Below are 16097 nucleotides of genomic sequence, written 5' to 3' on the forward strand. Positions count from 1 at the left end.
TTGCAAATAGGAGGCGGTAAGTACAGAGGTAATGGCACCACATGGTGCAGGGGAATAGAGAGGAATTTGTTTTATATTCTTACTGAGAAGAGGAGCACTGGAAAGCTTTCAGCTCAGAGTGACATGATCTAACATACACCTGAAAAGAATCTCTCTGGATCCTGTGTTCAGACTGTACTGTAGGTGGAACAAAAGTAGAATCAGGGCGATCAGTCAAGAGATGACAACCAGGGGAGATGAGACGGTGGCTTAGACCTGCATGGTAGTGGTAGATGTAATGAGATTTGGTGGGTTCTGGTGATATTTTGAAGGTAGAGCCAATAGAATTTACAGATGGCTTGAATGTGTGTGTGGGTGATGTGTTGGGGAGAGGAGAGATAGGAAGAGAGAAAGAGAAAGAGAGAGGGAGGGGGAGAGAGAGAGAGAGAGAGAGAGAGAGAGAGAGAGAGAGAGAGAGAGAGAGAGTCTTAAGTAGGCTCCACGCTCAGCATGGAGCCCAAGGAAGGGCTTGGTTCCATGACCCTGGGAAATCAAGAGTCGGCTGCTCAACTGACTGAGCCACCCAGGTGCCCCTATCTTCAATTTTTTTCAAGCAAAGAATCCTTCTTAAAATTTCATTAAGCTTAAAAATTTTTTCATTAAGCTTCACAGCCATGTTATATATTATTCAGACATAAACATTTTTCTGATTTCATTGCTCATAACTATTTCTTTCATCCCAAGTCTAGTAAACATCTCAGACATAACATGCCCCCAAACAAATTCTTGTTCCCTACCTCCAATCCCATTTGTTCAACCACAAGCATCCATCATTGCAAAAACAGTAGAGCTCACACATATCCTTCACTCAGTTTTGCTTCATGTTAACTTACATAATCATTTACAATGATCAAAACCAGGATACTATGCTATGCTACTATTTACTAAAGTATGGACCTTATTCAAATTTTACCCATTTTCCTTCTAATGTCTAATGTTTCCTTTTTCTGTCCAGGATCACACATTGCATTTAGTTACTATGCAGTTTTAGTTCTCTCCAATCTGTGACAGTTCCTCAATCTTCCCTTGTCTTTCATGACCTTGACACTGTTGATGAATCCTGGTCAGTTTCTCAATTTTGGTTTGTCTGATGTGCTCTCATGATCAGATATAGATTATGCACACATGGTAGAAGAAGGGAAAGCAGTGGAAGTCAACTACAGTAGTGAATTTCTTTTTTCTTTTTTATAGTACTGAGAGTACTGAGTTTCAACATACAGTAATGTTAAGTTTTGCAAATCCCACTGAAACTAAACATTTTCTAAAAAATGTCTAGGGAATCCGAGCTATTAGTGATCTACTGTATTTACTTTACCAGTTACAATGCTTACCACATCCCAGAGCTAATGATAATATTTATATAAAAACATCAAACCAGGTATAATATTAAAATTTTTTTAATGTTTATTTTTGAGAGAGAGAGAGAGAGAGACATTGAGACAGAGCTTTAGCAGGGGAGGTGCAGAGAGAGAGGGAGACACAGAATCCAAAGCAGGCTCCAGGCTCTGAGCTGTCAGCACAGAGCCTGAGGTGGGGCTCAAACCCACGAATCAAACCGTGAGATCATGACCTGAGCCAAAGTTGAAGTTGGACGCTTAGCTGACTTAGCCACCCAGGTGCCCCTCCAGGTGTAATAGTTTTAAATGGAGAGCCCGAAGCGCTTGACCTTATTTGTCTCAAAGCAAAGAGTAGCTCTTTCTATAGCAACTAGCAGTTTAAATGGGTATGTTAAAAAGTATTGCTTATGTCTGTTTTGTGGCAATGGATTAGACTTTATTTGAGTAAGATTTTTGCTGTATATTTTATGGAAGATATGAATTTATTGGAATTCCTTTCTCATGTGTCTTTTCTATTCGGACTTGTGTTCATTTACGAGACTTTTTTTTCCTTCTCATATACACTACTCTGTATAAACAGTGATTATATTCAATACTACTTAAATTGCATGTCAAGAGGGGCACCTGTGTGGTTCAGTTGGTTAAGCCTTCAACTTTGGCTCCGGTCATGATCTCACAGTTCATGAGTTCGAGCCCCATGTCGGGCTCTGTGCTGACAGCTCAGAGCCTGAAGCCTGCTTCAGATTCTGTGTCTCCCTCTCTCTCTGCCCCTCCCCCGTTCATGTTCTGTCTCTTTCTCAAAAAATAAACATTAACAAAATTAAATTGTATGTCAAGAAAGATGATCTATGAGGTTTCCAAGGAAATTCAAAATATTCTTTATCACAAACATTGTTGGAATATGAATGAGGCTTCTGGGTATATATTATGAAAACTCAGATTCTCAAGAGTCTTAAAGGCGTATAATATCCAGGTATATGGTCATCCTTAATTTTCAAATAACTGATGGTAGTTTCCTTTATTTGCTATACTTCACATTATTTCTATGAAACAACAAAAAACAAAAATCCTGGAATTACTTTGATTTGTAGGGTTTGGAGAATGAAAGATTATCCTAATCATAAAATCTGTTATCACTGGGGCACCTGGGTGGCTCAGTTGGTTAAGCGTCTGACTTCAGTTCAGGTGATGATCTCAGTTTGTGGATTTGAGCCCTCTGTCAGGCTCTGTGCTGGCAGCTCAGAGCCTGGAGCATGCTTGTTTCTGTGTGTGTGTCTCTCTCTCTGCCCCTCCCCTGTTCATGCTCTGTCTCTCTCAAAAATAATAAGCATTGAAAAAAAATAAAAAATCTATTATCACTAAAGGGGCACCTGGGTGGCTCAGTTGGTTAAGTGTCCGACATCAGCTTAGGTCATGATCTCATGACTTGTGAGTTCAAGCCCTACATCACACTCTCTGCTGTCAGTGCAGAGCCTGCTTTGGATCCTCTATCTTCCTCTCTCTCTGACTCTTCTCTGCTCATTCTCTTTCAAAAATAAATAAACATTAAAAAAAATCTATTATCACTACAAAATGCTGTTGGCGTTCTTGTTGCTCTGTCTATAAACACTCTTAAAATTACCAATGAATATTTTAGAAAATTAATCTATAACTTGAGATAGAGTATGTGTATTTGATTGTATGGGTATATTATAGCAGTATTATTTAATCAAATAATATATTTGATTATATTGATATATAATCAAATGTGTATGTCAACAGTAAAGTTATATGATTTTTGTTAAGTTTACTATTTTAAATATAAATGTTTCTTCTCCTAACTTAAGTGAAGACACTGATATACTTGGGAGAAACTTTTTATTATTTACAGTTTATAAAAATTATCAGGCAAGTTTATATAAATTTAGATTACAAAAGTATAATCATATAAGAAGGTTAATTGAATATCATCCAAGAATTAAGATAAATGACATAGAGCTTAATTTCCTAAATTAGAATATATGTGCTATCATGGTGACAGATTATGACTTAATGATTATGCTCATAAACAGATTACAAGGTCAGCATCACTGGCCTGGATCTGCAGTCACCATAAATGCAGAAAAGGATAAGCTACATTCTAATGGACTGTTTTCTATAAGGAATATGTTCCAATAAACCCTGACAAAGCAGGACATGCTAATATTTATCCAGAGGGCAGAAAGTCACATTTGTTGTTGCACAGCGAAAATTCGATTGGTTTCTGTTGACTTATAAAAGTCTATGTGAAAGACAATATAATTATTGTTACTGGGACAGGATTTTAAAGAGGACTGAAAAGGATTTTAAAGAGACTTCAAGTAAAGAGTTATTTCCATAATATAGATAAGTTAACTAACGCAGTTGTATTAACACTGAAAATTTACATTGAACAGTTGTTTTCTACTTACACATGGTAGTAGTTAGATTATAAAGGATGACCAAAATTCAAATTATGTACTTTTTAGCTAATGCCAAGCTTTTAGTCATTTTAGGAGGACAATGATTTAACTCTCTGTATATGTTATGGAAAGACAGCCAATTATTATATGCATAATCCAACTATTCACAAGTTTAGATACGTACCAATAAAGATGTTAATGTCAATATTCTAACTTCTGTGGTAAAGGGTTCTTCAATGAATGGAAATAATTCTTCCATTAGAGATATATCCCTAAGTTGGGGAGGGAAGGAGATCCTTGACTTTCACACAAAATTGGCTTTGTTGACAAACTTTCCCGGAAACCCTTTCTTTTAAGGATGAACAAGGCCAGTGAGCATTGGGTAATCAGATCCAATATATAATATATCCCTTAAAGATATGTCTTCTCTGTGTTAGGTCTCAAATGATTATTTAAAAGTCTTTAAAAATATTTTAGGCTTTTAATAGATGCCCTTAATTCTGGAAACTGCACTGCTTATCCAATCGCTGTATTATCTGTTACCAATGCCATTCTGGAATGAATTATTAGTCTTATTTATTCATCAGCTGGTTTGAGAAATAGTTACACAAAGAAGATCTGAACTAATAACTAAAGACAGCATGAGGAAAAACCTTTGATGGAAGTACTTTTTTTTTTTTTAATGTTTATTTATTTTTGAGAGACAGAGAGAGACAGAATGTGAGTGGGGGAGGGACTGAGAGAGCGAGAAAGACACAGAATCTGAAGAGGCTCCAGACTCTGGGCTGTCAGCACAGAGCCCGACACGGGGCTCAAACTCACAAGCCGTGAGATCATGACTTGAGCCGAAGTCAGATGCTCAACCGACTGAGCCACCCAGGCACCCCTATATTTGGTAATCTTTTTAGCACTCTTTAGATTTCTCTTCCATGGAAAACAAATGGGTATCATATTTTGCCCTAAAACACATAGTAATCTTTTTCTTTTTCTTTTTTGTCATAAAATACCAAGTGTAAGAATGATGGGACCATAGTAATCTCATGGCTTAAAATCTTATAAAGCCTTCCCATTACACTTAGAATAAAATTAAAAGTTTTTGCTGGAGCCTAAGGTTCTAGAGGATCTCTCCTTTCACCTCTGCCCAAATTAATGTCTTATCACTTCCACTGAATTCTGCACCAGTCATAAAACTGGCTTTCTGGTTATTCTCTGGATGTGTTTAACTTACAATCATATTACGGCCTTTATGCTCGCCCCTTCTCAACATCCACATCCCAGCTCAATGTCTCCTTCTTAGATCACTTATTTACAATACTTCCACACCCTCCTCCCCAGGTACCCTCTATCTCATAAGCCTGCTTCATTTTCTGTATAGCACTTACCCTTCTCTGAAAATACAGACTTTATTTTTGTCTACTTATTTATTTTTCTCTTTTCCTCAAAGATATAAACTTCAGGAAAGCTGGGGCTGTCTGTCTTATTTACTGTGGGTTCCCAGCAAGCACATAAAAAAGTGCTGACACACAGTAGATGGTCAATAAGTATCTGTTGAATGATGCATGGGTAAAAACCACCCCAGCAGAGAAAATAAGCATGAATATTCTGTTCATGTTTATTCATGGTTCCGTTTTGGGTTCTTTACAATATTTCTGTTCTGGTTACTTATCATTTCACAACAAACTACCCCAAAAGTTACCACCTTAAAAGAACAATTATTTTATTACACTCACACTACTGTCAGGGAATTTAGGCAAGTTTTGACTAGGTGATTTTTCTGCTCTAATAGTGTTGGTTGGGGTCATTTAGAATTTCACCGGCAGCTGGTATGGTGGGTCCGAGATGGCTTCACTTACAAGCCTGGTACCGAGTGGAGATGGCTGTAATCCTGGGTTCAGCTGGCCCCTTCTCTTGCTTTACATGGGAGCTCAAGGGTCCAGTAGAGCAAGGTAGGAGGTGCTAGTCCTCTTAAAGCTTATGTCTGGAACTGTCAAATCAGACACAGGTTAGCTCAGGTGAGGGGAGCAGTATCAAAGCATATGCAGTCATTTTTAATCTGGTACATTTCTGAGGTAGAATATTTCCAAGTAAATGTTCCTAAAGAAAACAATCCAACAAATTCAGTATCTTTCTGGAAGTTACAGGCTTCTGACTTAAGTCTCAGCTAAATTCAGGGAAGGCTTCAAATGCTAAAAAAGAAATACAAAAATTAGAAGTTATATAAAAGATATGTAAAACTTTGAATATATATCTTATTTACTTATTTGCAACACAATGGACATTGTGAATTGGTTTACATCCTCTGAGACTATAAGCAAAATTTGTGATTGCCCTGCTGTGTACATTTTTATGGAGAGCAGGTTCATAGTTTTCATTGATTTTTCAGTTTCTAATGACACCCCTCCTCCCCTATCAAGTATTTCCCTAAGCAAAATTATGGAGTGCAAGGGGCGCCTGCATGGCTCAGTCGGCTAAGTGTCCAACTTAGGCTCACGTCACGATCTCATGGTTCGTGAGTTTGAGCCCAGCATTGTGCCCTCTGCTGTCAGTGAGGAGCCTGCTTTGGATGCTCTGTCCTCTCTCTCTGCCCCTCCCCCACTTGTTCTCTCTCTCTCTCTCTCTCTCTCTCTCTTTCTCTCTCTCTCTCTTTCAAAAATAAACATTAAAAAAATTATGGAGTGCATAAGTTCATTTTTATATCTATCTCCCTTGATAATACCTAGCCTTGTGTAACAATAATGGTAATAGCTGACAAAAATATTATTATCTTAAGCCAAGAGTAATGTTCTATAATAACCCTATGAAGTACTACTATCATCCTTATTTTATGCATGAAGAAACTGAGGCATAGTATCTTGCCCATAGCATGTGGTGGGGCTGGGAACCCTACCATACTGGCTGCAGATGGTCTGACGCAACAGGGCTCTCTCTGTTCAGGAGTAAGAGTTTACTCCTTTGTAAATTGGGGAGAATAATAGTAGCTAGTGTCACGGCGGCTATTAGATGAGCTGAACTAGGATAGTCCATAGCTGCATGCCTGGCACATATTACATTGGCATTTGATAAATACAGGCTCTCCACCTTTAACCTCTGTTGTATTCCAGAGGCTTTGCTATCTTTCGTTGTAGAGATATTGGTGTGATAAAATGCAAGACCTGAAGGGGAGGATGGGTGGGTAAAGATCTGAAAGTCTAGGGCCAAACCTGGAGATACTGCTCTCTCCACTAAACTCCTTAGAGTCCCGTGTTTTCTCTTAAAATTGTATGCAAATGTCGCATTCTACTCCACAATTCAGTTGCTTATCTATTAATATGAAACTTGATTACCCCAAAGCTTTTGGGATCATTGTTTTTCTGTGATGCACCTTGTTTATGCCTTGGTCTCACACACACAACTGCTCTGATGAACTTAGTGCAGGTTTGGGAATTTAGACGCCCTAGAGCCTTCTGTGGACCCTTTAGCTTGTTCGGGCCTTATATTTTTCACTTATAAAGTGGAGTGGGTGTTGATGACTAGATGATTTTACCAAAGTCTTTTCTGTTCTGGAATTACACAGTATGAAACTGTCCTTTAGGGGGCCTGGGTGGATCAGTGGGTTAAGCGTCCGACTCTTGATTTCTGCTCAGGTCATTATCTCTGGGTTAGTGAGTTTGAGTCAGTGTTGGGCTCTGCACTGACAGGGTGGAGCCTGCTTGGGATTCTGTCTCATTCTGCCTCTCCCCTGTTCGTGCTTTCTCTATCAAAAATGAACATTTAAAATGGTCTTTTAGCTCGGGTTTTAAAATTGTGGGTTTCCACTTAGCAGGCAGAAACTCCAATTCGGTGGGTCAAACATTAAAAAAAAATCGGGATAACTACTCTCCGATGAAATTCTTGTTTCAGAATAGATATTAAAATGTAATGTGCAAAACCGACATCTGAAATGTTTATCTTCATCGCTGGTGGTAATTGAAACACCTGAAAGCTGGTATAAGGCAGTGCACCCTAGAGACGTGTAATTGGGAGAAACCCGGTTTGCCCGCCTTAGTACATCAACCTCGGAAGCTCCATTTGAGGGCTCCCACCAAAAGCCCAAGGCGCAAACCTGCGCGCGGACCCCGGTCGCGTACCTCCTCGCGATGGCAGCGGCCCGCGGGCCTGCGGGGCGTCACCTGGGCCGACGTCGCACCTCCCGCCTCCCGCCTGGGCCAAAGTGAAGCTGCGCGCCTTCTGACGTCATCACCGGGCGCCGCGGCCCCCACCACCTTCCACTTCGCGGGAGAAGTTGTTGGCGCGAATGGATTCCGAGTCCCGGTAACGGATTCCCCAGCCCACCGGCCTGCCCGCCCGCGCCGTAGTCCGTGGGCTGCGATGGTGAGTCCCTGGGGGAGGCTCTGCGGCTCGGGGGCTCGGGAGAGTTTGCAGGCTGGGTGTGGACCGGGCACTTTTGGAATGCAGGGTGGGGGAGGACGGCGGTGCGGGGCTCCGGAGGGGAGCGAAGGCACGGAAGGGGCCAAAAATCTGGCACTCGTCGCACAGCTTTCCTGGGACCGCGGGGTTTCTGCTCTCGGCAGCAGGCTGCGCTCATGCCTTTGGTGCTGCGCCGCAGTTTAACTTTTTTTTACTCTTGGGGGAAGGGAGGAAGGAAGAGAGTAAAGAAGGTGATTTGGGGGCTTGGCGATAAAGTTGTTTTCCTGTTTGGCGTTGCCCGAAACCTCTCTTTGCGTCCTGCTTAAAGCATTGATTTCAAGCCCTCGTTCAAGGCGGAGAAAAATGTAACAAACTTTCCTTTTTTGTAAGTTGTGTTAGGCCTTGAACTTTCGTCATTAATAGCGCCACGAAACGCTCATCACAGAGCCGTTTGAGACCGAAGGCTTAGGGAGGATGCTTTATTTTGTTTAAATGAATTGGTAGAAGCCAAAGGGATAACACGGTTTACCGGGGGGGGGAAAAACAAACCCTAACAACACTGGAGGTAAAGACAGATACAATATATCTGACAGCTGTCATCGCTTATCACCTGATGTTAAAAATAATCTTATAAAAACACACCTCTGTATAATTGTGCATAAAGCATATCAATTGAGCGTGAAATGATTATGCAGGTATTAAAACAGACGTTCATGCTGGTATGGAAATAGATACAGATATGTGTTTGAAATATTTAAAGGACAATTTATGATGATTAAGCCAGAATCTACTTCATAATCAGACGTAATTTTTTCAACTATTTTTTACCTTATCACAACACCAGCATCCTGGAGGGAAAATTTTTATGCCACATTGGGAAACCTTGCAGCCCTTAGTGTTTTTTTCTCATAAAAAAGGGATAAAATAATAGCCACCTTGCACCAAATATCAGTGTGTAAGCTGTTTGTTTTATATACCTTTTCTCACTTAAACCTCTCAGCAATCTAGTTTTACGGATGGTGAAGGAGGCTTTTAGAGTTTAAACAGTTTGTCATACAACTAATAAGTGGTTGAACTAGAGTAAGAACCTCGGTTTTTCTGACCACTACATTATACTGCCTCCCTAAAATGATTATAATTACATATTGGACTTAAGGCACTATAGTATTGTGGAAAGTTGATGACATTTGGAGTCTTGAAGGTTAAGAATAAGGCGATAATTTAGTCTTGCTCTGCCATTTGGTAGTTTTGTGGTGGTGGATTTTATTTGGTTTAAGTAAATAGCTTAACTTTAACTTTTAAGCTTGTGTTTTTCTTAACTGTAAAAAGGGGCAAAATATAGCTGTCTTAAGTGATTAGCTTGAGGATTAAACAGGGTAATCTGTGTAAAGCTTTTTTTTTTTTAATTTTTTTTAATGTTTATTTATTTTTGAGACAGAGAGAGACACAGCATGAATGGGGGAGTGGCAGAGAGAGAGGGAGACACAGAATCGGAAGCAGGCTCCAGGCTCTGAGCCATCAGCCCAGAGCCTGACGCGGGGCTCGAACTCACGAACCGTGAGATCGTGACCTGAGCTGAAGTCGGACGCTCAACCAACTGAGCCACCCAGGAGCCCCTGTAAAGCTTTTTTTGTGGCACCTAGCATGTGGAGGTATACTACTATGTGACTACCAATGATCTAATTTTATTAGGAAGGACTCTGGAACATTGCATAGTTTAAGGGTATCAAAGATGCCTCTGATGTTGTCAGTTACAGTGAACAATGGTTTATATAGTCAACTTTTGATCATTCAAGGACTTTAAGTTTTGGTTCTTTTCTATCTTAGTACTTTTGTTCGCATGCAGATGAAAAACAAAGCTCTTCTAAGAAAAGAAGTAGGGGTCAGATGGGTCAGTTTTGCTCTTTGCTGAAGGGAAAGGTTCTATAACATAGATAAGAATTTTGGATTGCATTGGTATTTAATTTAGTCTTTCTGTCTCTAGTACAACAGTTAGCAAAACCCCAGACTAAAATTCTGTTCAGTGTAGATTTATTGAACACCTAGGCACAAGTTATATTGTAATACAGTAGTTTTTAACTTTGGGTCACAGTTCCCTTTGATAATGTGGTGAGTGGTATGCAAATTTTCTGCCCACAGAAATACATATGGGCATGTATACAACATTTAAGAGAATTTGCATATCTTCTGAAGCCCTTCCATAGACGTTTACAACTCTTACCCTGGGGGCTACATTTTTTTTTTTTCTTAAATATTTTCTAACTGAAGTTATCAATAAAGGGGTAAAATACTATATCTACAAAATCCAATACTCCGTAAGCATTAAAAAAGAGAAAACTTTATGCCCTGATATAAAACAGTTGTCAAGATAATTTAGTTAAAAAACAAGGGTGTAGGACAGTATGTAAAGTTTCACTTTATGCAGAGAAAGAGAGAAAAGAATATACACACTTTTATTTGAAGTGTGAAAGGATACACAAGGAACTGATAACATTTGCTACCTCTGAAGATGGGAAATATGTGTCTGAGAGGCAGGATCAGAAGCAGACTTTTTTACTCTTGAATTTTTAACCAAGTGAACATAATGTCTATTAAAGGAATTGAAACAAAATTAAAGATAAAAAGAATAGAAAAGAAGTCATGTAAACAATTTGGTTGCTATAAGAATTTAATAACATGCTCAAAATGTGAATGAAACCTGAGATGCCATTTTTAAGAAATCAGCATATGTAATTTGTTGGCTGGTATAATTTATTGAACATATGCATAAGGTTGAATTAAACACACATGAGACCTAGAGTATAGCCTGTTTGAAGACCTGTCATGTCTAAATACATCTGAGTTGCTTCATGCTCCATTTTAGGGGATACCTTTTGCATTGAGTTTTACTATATGAGTGCTCCCCCTGGACTAGTGCTGTCACCCTATTATAGTGTAGTTTTTGCCATATGTAGTAGTAGTTGACCTATAAGGCCCCTACCTACCTCTCTTATCTCTCTGTCTTTTGAGTGTATTAGGCTGGTTCTGTCTCTGCTCTTGTTCTTGCTGTTTCATCTCCTTGTTCACATCCTTCCTCACATGTCTGCCTTTTTCTTATTACTCAAGCCTCAGTCATCACTTCCTCAGAGCTTTTGGTGTTGTATCTAAGAAACCATTGCCTAATCCAAGGTCATGAAGATTTATGCCTGTCTTCTTCTAAAAGTTTTACCTCTCACCTTTAACCTTGATCCATTTTGAGTTAATTTTTAAATTTTATTTTTTATTTTAGAGAGAGAGTGAGCAGGAGGGAGAGAGGGGTATAGAGGGAGAGAAAGAGAGAATCTTAAGCAGGTTCCATGCTCAGCACGGAGCTGGATGTGGGGCTCCATCCTATGACCCCGAGATTATGACCTGAGCTGAAATCAAGAGTCAGGTGCTCAACTAACTGAGCCACCCAGGCGTCCTGAGTTAATTTTTTGTATAGGGTGTGAAGTAGGGGTTCATGTTTATTCTTTTGCATGTGGATAGTTGTTCCTGCACCATTTGCAGACATTTCTTTTCCCATTGAATTATCTTGGCTCTCTAGTTAAGAATCAAGTGACCATAAGTGTGAGGATTTTTTTTTTTTAATTCTCTGTCCTTTTCCTCTATCTATCTATCTACCTACCTACCTACCTACCTACCTACCTACCTACCTACCTACCTATCTTAGTGCCAGTAACACACTGTCATTTTTACTGTAGTTTTGTGGTAAGTCCCTGCCTGCCCTCCCCCCCCCCCCTTTGTGGTAAGTTTTGAAATCAGGAAGTATGAGTTCTTCAACTTTGTTATTTTTCAAGATTGTTTTGTGTGTTCTGGGTCCCTTGACTTTCCACATGAATTTTAGAATCAGCAAAGAAGCCAGCTGGGATTTGATAGTGATGATGTTGAATCTGTGGATCATTTGGGGGAGTATTGCCCTCTTAACAATAGAATGTCTTCTGATCCATGAACATGGACTATCTTTTCATTTGTTTACATCTTTAATTTCTTTAAACAATGTTTTATAGTTTTCAGAGTATAGGTTTTACACTATTATTAGGTTTACTTCTAAGTATTTTGTTCTTTTTGATGATATTGTAAATGGAATTGTTTTCTTAATTTCAATTTTGGATTGTTCATTGCAAAAGTGTAGAAACTTTTGTATATTGATCTGTATTCTGCAACCTTGCTGAACTCATGTAGTAGTTTTAATAGTTTTTTTCGTGCATTCCTTAGGATTTTTTTCTATATAAGATCATTTCATCTGTAAATAGAGATAGTTTTACTTCATCCTGTCCAATCTAGGTGCCTTTTATCTCTCTCTCTCTTTTTATTGCCTAAATGCTTTTGCTGGAACCCTCACAAGTGTTGACTAGAAGTGATGGGAGTGGTTGCATCTTTTTCCTGATCTCAGGGAAAGCATTCTAACAACTTTTTGCTTTCAAAGTGTAAGACCTTAATATAGTTTTAAATACTTTATTCCACAGCTTGTCTCTCCTGTGCTACCAGTTAAATCATTGTGTATATTAGTCAAATATATAATTTGTATATTAGTGTTTTTCGGGATAAAAGATTCTTATATTTGGACAGGTTTTGTGAAGTTTGCTGATAATCAGTTTCTTCTTGTGGATTTGGTGGTTGACTTAAAAATATTAATCAGAGGGGCGCCTGGGTGGCTCAGTCGGTTAAGCGGCCGACTTCGGCTCAGGTCACGATCTCGCGGTCCGTGAGTTTGAGCCCCGCGTCGGGCTCTGGGCTGATGGCTCAGAGCCTGGAGCCTGCTTCCGATTCTGTGTCTCCCTCTCTCTCTGCCCCTCCCCCGTTCATGCTCTGTCTCTCTCTGTCTCAAAAATAAATAAAACGTTAAAAAAAATATTAATCAGAAATATTTATATTTCTTTGTTACTTTCTTTAAAAAAAAATTTTTTTTTTTAACGTTTATTTATTTTCGAGACAGGGAGAGACAGAGCATGAACGGGGGAGGGTCAGAGAGAGGGAGACACAGAATATGAAGCAGGCTCCAGGCTCCGAGCTGTCAGCACAGAGCCCGACGCGGGACTAGAACTCATGGACCGCAAGATCATGACCTGAGCCGAAGTCGGCCGCCCAACCGACTGAGCCACCCAGGCGCCCCTCTTTGTTACTTTCTTTTTTTTTTTTTTATTTTTTTTTATTTTTTTTGGGACAGAGAGAGACAGAGCATGAACGGGGGAGAGGCAGAGAGAGAGGGAGACACAGAATCGGAAACAGGCTCCAGGCTCCGAGCCATCAGCCCAGAGCCTGACGCGGGGCTCGAACCCACGGACTGTGAGATCATGACCTGGCTGAAGTCGGACGCTTAACCGACTGCGCCACCCAGGCGCCCCTCTTTGTTACTTTCAAAGTAGAGAAGTGAAGCCAAGATACATTGTGGCAATTACTCTACAGAGCACTGCCATACTTACTTTGCATAAAATCCTGTACCTTTCAAAGATAAGTGAACAGAGTGACATAATTTGTTTTCTTTTTGCATTTTTGATAGGCAAATATAACTTGTTTGTTGGTTGAGCTCATCAGCAGTGGAAAAAAGTAACTTGAAGTTTTTTGATTATACTTCAAAGTAAATATATAGTGGCTTTTGTACTTTGACCTAAAGCTAGAGGTCAGTGAAAGCTTACTTCTGTATGGGTTTAGGAGTATTTACTGCAAAATTTTTTTTCATCTCTAACTCTACTAGTGGATTTATATAATGAACCAAGTTAGAAACTTCTTGGTACAGGTAAAGGACTCTAAAAATGCAAGATTTTTTTTTTTTTTTTTTTTGAGTACTTGGCAAAGTTGGGTATTTTGTCTTGGCTTATGTATGTTAAAATTACATTTGGGCTGCCTACTAGGTGATGCTTCTCTCTAATAGTGTTGTAGAATTGTTAGTTACACCTTAAGGTAGAAAATGCAAGAAGTCTTTTTTTGCTTACGTTTAAGAGCATCTTAAATTTCAAAACTTTTACTAGAGAATATCTTGTTGGCATTCTCAATTTTTTTAATTCTGGAGTTGAAGTTAAAAAAGTCATAGGGTTGTTATGAGGATTAAATGAGTAAATATTTTTAAAGTGCTTAAATTATTGCTTGGCACAGAGCAAGTCCTATTTAAGGGTTTATTAAAGAAGTAAATAAATGATGCCTTGACTCTGGGCATTGGCAAAAGAAAAAGAGGGAAGGGGACAATAATATTTGAGAGATAGGATGAATAGGTGGAGAGTCAGAGTGAGGAGGAAAAACAGTACCCAGGTTTCTGTTTTGGGTGAACGGTGGTGCTATGCATTGAGGTGGGGAATAAAGGGAGAGAAGCAAGTCCCACAGAAATACGAGCTTAGTTTTGGACATTATGGATTGGAGGTATCTTTGGGGCATTTGGACAGAGATGTATCGGCAGACTATTGGCTACGTAATATGGAACTTAGGGGAGGTGTGGGGTGGAGAGATTGAGGAGAGATTTAGGAGGTATCAGTGTGTATATACTTGGTACGGAGGTTGAGATGGATGTGAGTTAGCTTGAGTGTATGTGGATCAGAAGTTTTTGATTTCGGATTCATGGAGAACCATTAGTAGGTTTCAGGGAAAACCCCTGAATTTTAGATTACACGCAAAGTTTTGTATGTGTGGGGTGTTTTTTGCCATCAGTCAGTTCTCTAGTTCTCTTGATACTAACTAGGTGTCCTACAGTTCAGTTTACTTCCAACACTATTCAGATTTAGTGCAGACTGCATAAGTTAAGGGGCTCAGTCCCACAAAGTGGCTCCCACTTCAGAAACCAGTTACAAGCCCTAGTCCACCTATACTTCTGACTGACTGGCTCTAAGTCAGGGCTTTTCAGGACCTCCTCCTCAGGTTTGATAATTTGCTATGGTGGCTCACAGAACTCAGGGAAACATTTTACTTATATTTACTGGTTTATTATGTGGCTACAACTCAGGAACAGCTAAAGGGAAGGAGAAGGTTTGTAGGGTAAGATATGGGGGGTTGGGGGGTACAGAGCTTCCGTGCTGTCTTTGGGTATGCCACCCTCCTAGCAACTTGATATGTTGACCAACCCAGAAGCTCTTCAAACATCGAACCTTGCTTATTCAAGAGTCTTTATAATCTAATCTTCAGTCCACCTCTTCTCCCTGTAGAACTAGGAGTGGGGCTGAGAGTTCCCATTCTTGGCCTTTCTAGTGACCAGTTTCCATCCTACGTTGCCTCATTAGTATAAACTTAGGTGTGATCCAAAGGACTGATTGTAAATAACAGAAGACACTTCTGTCACTTAGGAAATTCCAAGGTTTTTAGGAGCTCTGTGCCAGGAACCAGGGATAAATTTTTATTATAGTGTGTTTTTGCATATTTCTGTGGAAAATATTCATAGCTTTTGTCAGATCCACAAAAGTGTAAAAAACAAAACAAAACCCTGGTGTGTTTAGTGAAAAGAACATGCCTCTGTTTACTTGGCACATGTTTTGGATATTAATAGATAGGCAACCTGTTACTGACAGCATCTTGTACTAGCGTATAAGTTTTGCAGGGACAGGAGCCACAAGGATAGGGAACTGCTGTACAGTGCCTGGCACATGGTACATTTTTAATAAGTATTTGATGAAGTACAAATAAACTTTATTTCCAATAAAAGAGAAATTAACTAGAATAGAAAATTTACTGATACGAAAACATCTTTTCTAGCCCTTTCTACTTTAATCTATCGAACATTTTTGTTAAAGTTTATTTAAGTAATCTTTACACACAACATGGGGCTTGAGTCTACAACCCTGAGATCAAGAGTCACATGCTGGGGTGCCTGGGTGGCTTGATTGGTTAAGTGTCTGACTTCGGCTCAGGTCACGATCTCATGAGTTCTAGCCCTGTGTTGGGCTCTGTGCTAACAGCACGGAGCCTGGAGCCT

General features: G+C 39.6%; 1 protein-coding gene across 3 annotated transcripts in view; it reads left to right on the top strand.

Annotated features, from left to right (window-relative positions):
- The first annotated feature begins 7908 nt into the window (after positions 1-7908).
- RFC1 (replication factor C subunit 1) overlaps positions 7909-16097 on the top strand; it is an 83075-nt gene continuing 74886 nt past the window's right edge. For all 3 annotated transcript variants that reach the window (XM_007098869.3, XM_042984708.1, XM_042984709.1), the window contains exon 1: positions 7909-8146. In XM_007098869.3, coding sequence (XP_007098931.1) covers positions 8144-8146 — 3 coding nt within the window. In that variant the 5' untranslated portion in view covers positions 7909-8143. The remainder of the gene's footprint in view (positions 8147-16097) is intronic.

The sequence above is a fragment of the Panthera tigris genome, chromosome B1 (assembly GCF_018350195.1).
Source record: "Panthera tigris isolate Pti1 chromosome B1, P.tigris_Pti1_mat1.1, whole genome shotgun sequence".
Classification (NCBI taxonomy): Eukaryota; Metazoa; Chordata; class Mammalia; order Carnivora; family Felidae; genus Panthera; species Panthera tigris.